Source organism: Prunus dulcis, chromosome 1, assembly GCF_902201215.1.
Source record: "Prunus dulcis chromosome 1, ALMONDv2, whole genome shotgun sequence".
NCBI lineage: Eukaryota > Viridiplantae > Streptophyta > Magnoliopsida > Rosales > Rosaceae > Prunus > Prunus dulcis.
Window position 1 is genome coordinate 24,014,307 of NC_047650.1, and position 10,665 is coordinate 24,024,971.

Genomic DNA, 10,665 nt, shown 5'->3' on the forward strand with positions numbered 1-10,665 from the left:
TTCTTTCTTTCCGTTTCTCTTCTTATTTATAGGCTGAGAAAATCACTATTCATCACTATTCATCACTATTCACCCGTGACAGACAAACTCTATCAAAGCCGCCAAATGAACAGTAATGAATAGTTAGTGGGCTCCACATAAAGACTTTTATAACAGACAACAATCACCGGTGACATTTATAGCTGTGATAAAAAACATTAGTCTTTTTTTTTTTTGATTTTTTTGATAACTAAAGAGACCTTTAATCACCGCCATAATAGTCACCAAATATCACCAAATAATAATGATTGTTGACACTTTTTTTGTTTGTAGTGCCGACCTCTTCATCAATTTGTTCAATCCGCTGCAACGCTGGCTAAGCTCCCACATGGCTTCATGCCAAAAGCTAAAAAAGCCCCTCCAAAACAGCACTGTTCCGTTACCTTTCCTCACCGTTAACTTTCTATCAACACAACTCAAGCAGTAGACTTGCATGCATGGATAACACTTGATCCATACAAGATAGATAGGTAATGAGAGATCCACAACTGGGGCAAATTATTCAGACCATGTGTACGGTGGGATTTGATTGGATTATTTTAATTAAAATGGATAAAAATCATGATTGTTATTTAGTATGTTAGAATTTGACTTATTAAATTGAATAACAATCTAACATATTATGTGTTAACAGATCTTGAATCAAATTTAAATCAAACTCAATATAAGCTAGGTCACCAAACGAAGCTTCAAAGCTTTTGTCTTTGAATATTCCTTTAAATTCTGCTATTGGTTAGAAATAGTAAAAAAAAAAATATGTATATATATATTTTTTAACTGCTATTGATTGAATTACTCTAATAATTTGAAGATCGAGGCAAAATGTTTCTGGAGCCTCGGGACCCTGACGTTGCTTCTTTTGTTTTGGGTGTTTTGCCAAACCATGCAAAAGAAAAAACCAAGACATGCCTACTAGTGTACCTTGCATCGATCAAATGGTGAAAGTTCATATCATATCCATCATGCATGCAAACCCCACTGTAACATGTACGAATCCATTCGACATACAACACGTGTTGAGTTTAGAGTCTAATAGCAATAATTTTCTCCACAAATAATGCGGTGCATGTCACAACCATCTTAGTTGTTTTCCGCGGGATACTATCGTGCTCCATATAGCGTAGTAATTTTACACCGAATTCGATATCCCTCCTTATAGATTAAAGTAGTTTAGATTATTGTTAACGAGGTTTAATTTAGTAAAAAATAATATTGATTTGCGTACAAGAGATCTCAAATTTGAACTTCCATGACATTTAGGTCGTATGTGTGTAAGAGAAACTCTCATCCTCTATAATTTTTAGACTATTACTTGTACTAAAAAAAAAAATATTTAAACTATCACTTATATAAATAAAAATATATCAAAGGCTCGTAATGATATGCACATCAAACCTTTTATTATACACGACAATATTTATGCAAATTAGTGAAAGCATATATATGGTACTCCTTGAGATTAATGTTGATCTCAAGAGTCAAAACATATGGAGTGCGTGGGCTTTACTGCTGCTATATATATGCCCCGTGGCTAAATGCTATAACTCACAAATTTAATACGAATATGCAACATACGAGAGATAGTTTAAATTATAAGAGGATGTGAGTGTCTCACACACACTACAAATATAAAGGTATTATAGGTATTTGAATATTAATGGTTTGCAAATCAAGTTTTTTTTTTTTTTTTTCTACTAGATTAGACCTCGTTGACATAATATGAATTAGTAATCTCAACACACAACCATAGTTGTGCAGTACAATATTCCTGTTTGCTCCCTAAAATCCTAGAATGGAGCCCCCTAGTCTCTGACAAAGATATAGAGAGTGATGGAGGTGGCCAAAGACCTAATAATAACGCCTTTTAACTTCTTCCACAACATGATATTTCATCTTTTGGTATGGTTGTGCCACTTACTACATGGATACAGATACTTCTGTCTAATAACATATATACACACGTGTTCATATTCAGACAGAGCAAGAGCTTAACAAACTCTAGAAAAACAGTGAAAATGAATTAAAATCCCATTTTCATAATTAACAAATATATTAACTAATAATCACGATCACGATCGATAAAGAAAGCAACATGAGTCTAGATCTAGAACGTGTCCAATTTGGTGGCTGCCCATCACCCATGTGGACCGTGGTGGATCTATAAAACCCAAATTTCACTAACTGAAAAAATATAATATATTTTTATATATACAATACACATGCGCATATTGAGAAATTTAGAAAATATCCATGGACACTTACAAATTAAAATTACGATAACAAACTGCCAGCTGGCAGTTGAATACCACAAGTAAGTTCTTGCCATTCGAAGTTATGAGTATTACCCGACACTAGTAGTGAGAATAACCAATTCCCCTTCAACTTTTCTTCATTAAAAAAAAAAACTAGTATAAAGAAGCACGAGTTGAGTTCATAAAATTAATTTAATGCACACAAATATCTGGGTCTCGTTTTCTTGTAACGTGTCACTGAACGACAAGTACAATAATTGGTGCGTTGGCGGTGTATATGTACATACATGTATAATTTATAGTGGGTGATTTGGGGCCAGTCATTTGTGGCTGGCAAAGGTCTTGGTCTAAGTTGTTCAGTACGTAGCAACATGCCATTGCCTCGCGCCAAAACCAAAAAGGAGATATGCGACCAAAAAAATATTAAATAAGCCAAAAAGGAAACGAAACACCATTAATCATTTCATATCAATAATTATTTTCTTCCGTTCTCTAAATCAAAAATGAAAAATTATTGGTGAGAAATTATAAATTATATCTCATTATAAAAAAAAATTATCTGTTAAAATTTCAAGTTGATGAACTGGCATGTTGTTTGAAACTTTGAACTCTAAAGCTTGAGCCACCGTTGCCATTCGATCGCCAGCCAACTTGCAAGCTTCCGAGAGGGTATGAATCACATCACAAAGGAGGGCCCCACTACGATCGCATGTTTGATTGAAGGTCATTTCATTATCAGATTTTGACGCCTAGTATATCCGGTACTATTCCTAACCACCACCATACACAATAATTGAGCAGCTCTGCTACTTGCACCTTCCCATGCTCCTGGAAGCTCGTATGTCTTCAGTATAAAAAATTGACGAAATATTCTGAAAGGAAGGGAAAAATAATCCCATTCTCCCCACTTGCATGTCTTTGTGGGAAGGGAAGAATTTCGTTTGATTGAAAAAGATATATACATAGTTGTTGGGATGTGGTGCTCTTCTTTACTCTGCGCCAACCGAAGAACTATGCTTGGTCATAGGAGATTTTCTTTGTCAGGTTCTGAGTTAAAGTGGAGTACTTCTCATGGGTCTTTTTACTGTTGTTTCTATGTTCGTCCTCCGTGTTCTCTCCTGGTTTCTGCTATGATATGACTTACAGTTTGTATGAGTGTCAAAGGACTATGATTTTGCTCATAGAAGACTTCTTTTGACAATTGGGATGTTCTGCGGTCCTCTCCTGTGGGTTTACCATTTGGGGTTTCTACGGTCCTCTCATGTGGGTTTACTGTGTTGGTCTCTAGTTGCGGTTCTCGTCGGAGGTCTTTGTGTTAGGTTTTGTTTTTGACTTGTTCTTTTATTGTAATGGTCCAAAGTGACCTGAATTGGACTCTCTTATTAATCCATGACGTGTGTGGTACTCTTTCCTCTTCTGGAATTTGTCCAATAAGGTTGTCCTAGGAAGGTTTTAACGAGGCCACTATATCATGTCGCTCTTTGTATGTCTGTGGTTTTATAAATGAATTCTCCTTCTATAAAAAAAAAACTACCCATGTTATCTTTTCTCAATTCTAAAAGTAAAATAAAAAATAAAACCAATTAGCACATGCGTGAGCATGTGCTAAAGGGCTAGTAAGATATTAATTTAACTTAACTAAAAACTAAAAGTTAAAAAAGAAATAATAACACTTCACTCAAACAACATGTTCAGGGTAGAAAAAATCAGGAACGGGTTCTTCCTTCCATCGCCGCCACAGCAGATCCGATGCCATTGCCGCCACAATAACCCCGACTCTAACATCCCAGACGAAAATCCAAGTCCACCCATCCCCTAGCAATTTTAACGCGATAGATATATAATAAACAAAGAGAAAAAAAATTAAAAAAATCAGATTATGCCTTTGCATTCAATTGACTATGGGTGGCTCGAGTAACATCATGTTTGCAGAGGGTCGTCTACAACTCCGGAATCAAAGGCGCTGTGGCTGCAATGGGAGGAAGAACACGTTCATGATTTTCTCCTCTAAACGTGTTTTTGTTCCAATGAACTTCTATTATTTATTTTTTAAATTTCAGTTTTTGATTAAGTTAAATTAATATCTTGATTTTTAACTAGTTTTTTCTAAATCCTTAAATTAGATTCAAGAGTGGTTGATCACAAGTCCCTTGAACCGTAGGGGTCCAATAGAATGAGACTATATTAGACTAATGCAAAGTATTCATTAATGTAGTAGTTTGGAGCAAATGCTCTCTCTGTAGGTTTTTTGAATTCAAATCATAACATTCATATTGTGTGTATGAATTTAATATATTATCACCCTTACCAATAAAAAAAATACTAAAAAATCTTAGACTTATTAAAGAGGACAACACTCTAATATGGGTGGCGATCGTAAGTGCATCTCTAGAGGACTGAGAGACTCCATGAGACTTTCCTGTCCACTGGGAGCCACCAAACAGGCCCACTTTTTCGTCAGCATGGTTTTCAATGCACGTACTTTTCCTCTATAAAAGCATGGCGTTAGAAGAAAGGCTTAACCCATAACCCCATTTCAAAACCATAACCAGCTAGAGCTGTGGTATTGATCAATAATGGGATCTATTCCATCAGAGCCACCTCATATCGTGTGCATTCCATTCCCAGCACAAGGCCATGTTAACCCATTTATGAACTTGGCCAAGCTTCTTCACTCTAGAGGGTTCTATATAACCATGGTTTACACAGAGTTCAACCACAGCCGTCTGCTCCGGTCCAAAGGGCCGGAGGCGGTGAAGAACTCACCGGGTTTTCGGTTTGAGACCATCCCGGATGGGGTGCCACCCTCGAACCCAGATGCCACTCAGAGTGTCACTGAGCTTTTGTACTACACAAAGAAACATTCTGTGGTTCCGCTCAGGGACCTGATTGTAAAGCTCAATTCCACCGAGGGTTTGCCTAAGGTTAGTTGCATTATTTCGGATGGAATTATGAGCTTTGCAATTAAGGTGGCCCGAGAACTTGGAATTCCTGAGGTCCAGTTCTGGACTGCATCCACTTGTGGCCTCGTGGCCTATCTCCAATTTGGAGAACTTGTCAAAAAGAGCATCTTCCCATTAAAAGGTATATATGCATATTATTTCAATAATATTAAAGTTTTTTTTTAATTACTTTAAAAAAAAAAAAGTAAATAGTATACTGGGTAGGTTGAAATTTTTTGTGTTTCGGATTTCCCAAAATAACTCATGAAAGTACTGCCTGAAAGCTATGGCCATATGGATCAAATTTACATACCAAAAACGGAAAAGAAAAAGAAATTGAAAAGGCAAGCCGAAGCCTAAAAGGACTGCACCTAATACAGTATGAGCACCTAAAAGAAACAGTTTATCTTAAACAAAGTATTCCTAATTAATCTTTTTGATCACTCGTAATTAACTTGCAAGGTTGTAGTTTAAATTTCCCAAGTAAGATATCTAAACCTAATTAAGGATTAAGCAATTTATCATGGAGCTATAACTTTCTTTGTCATCTGCATTTGAATCTTTTTATTGTTATCATGGCCTAATTAACCCAAGATTAACAAAATATCATCGCCCTAATCGCAGATGAGAAAGACGTCAGCAATGGATATCTGGAAGACACTGCCCTAGAGTGGATCCCAGGGATGCAGCACATGCGCCTCAAGGACATGCCCAGCTTCGTACGAAGCACCGATCCCGAAGACATTGCCTTCAACCGGTGGCTGGAAGAAGCCCAAGACATCCTCACAGCCGATGCAATCGTCTTCAACACCTTCGTCGAATTCGAAGCCGAAGTGCTCGAGACAGTCTCCTCCATGTTCCCCAACATCTACAACCTCGGCCCTCTCACCACCCTCAACACCAACCTCATCAAGAACGAAGTAAACGCCACGAGGCCAAGCCTGTGGAAGGAGAACACCGACTGCCTCACTTGGCTCGACACTCAGAAGCCCAACTCAGTCATTTACTTGAACTTCGGCAGCATCGCTGTGATGACCGAGGACAACTTCAAGGAGTTTGCATGGGGGCTGGCCAACAGCGGCCATCCCTTCTTGTGGATCATGCGGCCGGACGTAGTGAAGGGCACGAACGGGACCGCTCTGGCAGAAGAGTTTCTTGCAGAGACGAGGGATCGGAGCATGATTGCCCGATGGTGCCCCCAAGACAAGGTGCTCGCACACCCGTCCGTGGGGGCATTTTTGACTCATAGTGGATGGAACTCAACTTTGGAGGGGATTTGTGGAGGGGTGCCGATGCTTTGCTGGCCTTTCTTTGCTGAGCAGCAAGTGAACTGTAGGTACGCGAGCACGACTTGGGGGGTAGGGTTGGAGATTGATAGCGATGTGAAGAGGGAAGGGGTTGAGGCTCTGGTGAGGGAGGTGATGGAAGGGGAGAATGGGAAGGTGATGAGAAACAAGGCAGTGGAGTGGAAGAAGAAATCGGAGATTGCTTGTGTTGAAGGAGGATCGTCTTATGATGATTTCGAGCGGTTCGTTGGGTACCTTCTGGAGCTGTCCTTATGATTAAGTTAAGCCTTCTTGAATATATTTTCATCATCGTCGTTTTCAGAATAACTTTCATGAAATGCAGTAGATGATATAAGTTAATTATGATCTAAGAATGATGTATTTCATTTAATTAAGAGCTGCTGTATATCAGTTGTTGGAAATTAATTAAATATTTTACCTAAGTTTACACCTGCTGGATCCGATCATCAGGCATTGAACTAAGCCCATTTCCTTTTGGTTCTATTAATCTCAGCCCGTTGTATAATTTAATGTTAACCCATTTCTTCCTGGACCTTGAACTGAACTTGCTACCAAATTTAGGTCCATAACTCTAAAAGAAAGCAAAAATTATTGGCCCAATCAAAAAGACAAATTCTGTCCTCCTCATCTCTTTTTTAGTTGACTGATAAAATGTCTGAGCCCGGGTTCGAACCGGGGACCTCTAGTGTGTGAGACTAGCGTGATAACCAACTACACCACCCAGACGAATTGGAAGGCAAATTGTAATGCAACGTATTTTATCTAATTCTTAAAGTTTCATTTTTGGATTGGCATAGTTTTGATAAAAAGTGTAGTAGTTTCTTTCACCACCAAAGGAAAGATAGTAGGGAAGATGTTGGGTTAGGCCAGTTCGACATGGCACCGAGCCCAGGGCTTTAATGCACACCACATCCCTTTCCCAGCCTACCCTTTTGCTTAACTACAGATCATCAGTAAGAAAAGGCAGACGACCTACCTAATCGATCCAGCCTCTCATATCTTCCTACCATTTATATTTGAACTCTGTGGGCGGCCCATGTGTTATTATATTATTTTTTCCACGTGCAAGCATGTCCATAATCTAATTTAGTCACACTGAGTGCCAAGGCTCTTTCTGGTCCACGCATGATATTTCATGGAGGTAGAAACTTGAAAGAGAGATCAAATTGCCACGTGATTTGAACCCTAGCTAGCTAAGCCGAAAGCTAATTCCACTTAGCAAATTTTGGGTATCTTTTTATACATCTTTGCGATAGCTGCACTAATTAAAACTACCTTTCAACTCACTCATACAAGTAAAAATCCCTCGACCTTTCTAGCGACACTTTGTTCATATACGTGTGAGGTCTCAATAATTCACAATTTTTTTGATGGTCCCAGAACTCCGAGGAAGTGGGCTATAAATCTGACCGACTTTGAAAAGGATTTCTAACCTTTTCTAAGACCTTGTTAAAACTCGTCTGTCCATTGCACATACGGTAGCCGTGTGAGTGGTGGAAACTAGCTAGGATATCCAAAAGTGAGTGGGAGAATTGTACAAATTCTGATTCGGAATATAGTCCATTGATTCACTCCTTACAGAAACAGACACCAATATCTCAAACCAGCCAAGTTTTGGCTAGGACAAGTAAAGAGGGCAGTCTTCAATTTGGAAATTCGAAAAGCATATGATTTTCAAGGTTCAATATAATTTACATTGAGTGTATACTCGGTATATAGCTCGGGCAAGCGATTAGAATATTATTTATTAAGGAAAATACTTGCCTTATCTTCTGGGGAAGCTTTGGGCACAAGCAGGCAAGACAGCCGCTTGGAGTCCCAAATTAGAAGGGCCCCCAATTTGTATAATACCCTATATATACATACTTATACTATAGGGTATTGGAAGGCAAATTGTTGCTGCTGTGAGCTTGGCCTGAACTCACTCCGGCAAAACGAAAAGACAAAAGTAAATGTAATATCACCCACCACACTCATATGACAGAATGAGTCGTGGTGATTTGCACCAATGATTACACATTCATCGTCATCTCCATCGATTGCTTGGGAAGCCATGATATGAGGTAGTTGCTGTCTACGTCTGTCCAATAGAGAGAGAAAGAAAGGGTGAGATATGATTTTGGAAGGCTTTTAAACAAAAAGGATAAAATTGTATTTTATATTTATAATTTAGACAGACCCAACAAATTTTGGCCTCCTCTTTGGCCAAATCCAAAACAAAATTTGATTCCTATGTATCAAAACCAAAACAGAAATACTCTAGGTATCAAATCCTTATTAGTAAAGATTTTTATGTCTAATACCTAATTTTTCTTTAAAAATATATGTAATATATAAATATTATGTTAGGTCCAAATCAATTATTGTAAATATAATTTTTTTTACCTAATTATTCAATTCAAAACTTAAAAGAGGAATCTTAATAAAAGCCCACTCATTTAAAAAAAAAAAAAAAAAAAAAAAACCTTGCCCAATTACTCAATTCAAAATTAAAAAGAGAAAACTCAATAAAGATTTAATTATTTTTTTTAACTTATAGCTCTAAATTAATTAACCTAGTTGAATCAATTAGGAAATTAAAAAAGACATGGTAGAAAACTTGATTATGTAAAGTTAATTGATACTTTTGAATCGAAAATGTAAGACGAGTAATATTTAAGTGATGTTTTAATGCGTTTTTTTTAAAAGTAATTGTGTAAATTACATATTTATTGTTTCTTTTATGTTACAAATGTGAATTTGAGTTCATATAATATTTTTTTAACTTACTAAAGAAGAAAAAAATCATATAAATATACATATGATATAGAATAGAAGGCCTAATTTAAGATGTTCGCATAGGACCTCCAAAACGTAAGACCACTATACGATGTCCATTTTTTAACATTAAGTTCACAAGTTACGTAGTTTTGTTTGTTGGTACTAACACTACCCCAAAAAAAGAAAAATAGTGGCAACAGTTGTCATTATTTGGTAATTGTTGTGGGGGGTGACCACAGACTTTAGTCACCAAAAAAAGCAAAAAAGGTGCCTTTTATCACGGACACAAATGTGTTGCCACTTTTTTACTAGTGTAAAAGCAACATATATATTCAATTTGAACCTTACACATTACATAAGTATAGGGACGTTTTTGTCGTTTCAATTCAAATAAACTAAACGATTTTAATTTATTGGAGGTCCACACGATATAGGACCACTCCCTCCTCAAGTTTAAGGGCAAGCTGTACACACAGTATCATACGTCTAAGATTTTGCTGGTGCAGCTCTCAGGATATGGGATTATTGGTTTTATGTGATTTAAAAGTGATTGGATACATTCAACAAATTACTGTTTTATATCAAATAAGAAAAATTAGAAAACTTTCGAAATTATCTTTAATTTTTAATTTCAAACTAAACTATCTATCTATTTTCGAAAGTTCCCACATGTTTTCTTTTTGGGCTTCTCATATCTAGGTCCAAAACGATTAGTTGTCATTGTGTTTAGTCCTCACGTTTTTTGTTTTAGATGTAGGTCCTTTGACATTTATTATTTTTTTGTTGGTGTCGATTTTACTCTTTGAGGTAAATAAGGAAAACACATTGAAAATCTAAATTTAATGCATTATTTCCTTGTAATTGAATTCTAGAATTTAAATTTTGAATTTTTTCCTTGATAGTATTCCTAATATATGGATAAAATACAATTTAATCAATAAAAAGTAAAGACCCACATATTATATCAATCAATTAGACAAGCACCCACATTAAATTATGTGTCTGACATACAGGTAAATAGTGTTATTATTAGCAACGAAAAATACTTAGTGATAAATCATGTTACCTATAAGTTAGTTATGAACATAAATTAGAAGACTACCTATAAGTCAGATACAAAAATAGACAAAATAAAATTGTATGTTACCTATAAAAAAAGGTACATAAAATACTATTGCACATTGTCGAAAGTATGAAACAACATATATATACACCAATGCAACAGGTAATAGGCAATATGACATAAATGGTTATTACCTGATTCAAGTCATAAGGGGCAACATTGGAACGAAAAATGATTTTAAAAATAAAACAATAAAAAATTACATCCAAAAAATATTAAAAAGTAAAGTAATTATATGTGTC

The 10,665-nt window shown here is 36.4% G+C and overlaps 1 protein-coding gene and 1 non-coding gene across 2 annotated transcripts; one reads left to right on the forward strand and one right to left on the reverse strand.

The window, feature by feature from the left end:
• Positions 1–4,826: 4,826 nt before the first annotated feature.
• On the forward strand, positions 4,827–6,998 carry LOC117616299 (7-deoxyloganetin glucosyltransferase-like). Its single transcript, XM_034345558.1, has 2 exons — positions 4,827–5,375; positions 5,858–6,998. Exons 1-2 carry the CDS (start codon positions 4,868–4,870, stop codon positions 6,793–6,795), a joined length of 1,446 nt encoding a protein of 481 aa, XP_034201449.1. The 5' UTR covers positions 4,827–4,867; the 3' UTR covers positions 6,796–6,998.
• A 194-nt stretch (positions 6,999–7,192) lies between these two features.
• Positions 7,193–7,266, reverse strand: TRNAV-CAC. The gene has a single exon. It is a non-coding gene; the product is annotated as a tRNA-Val (tRNA).
• Positions 7,267–10,665: the final 3,399 nt, after the last annotated feature.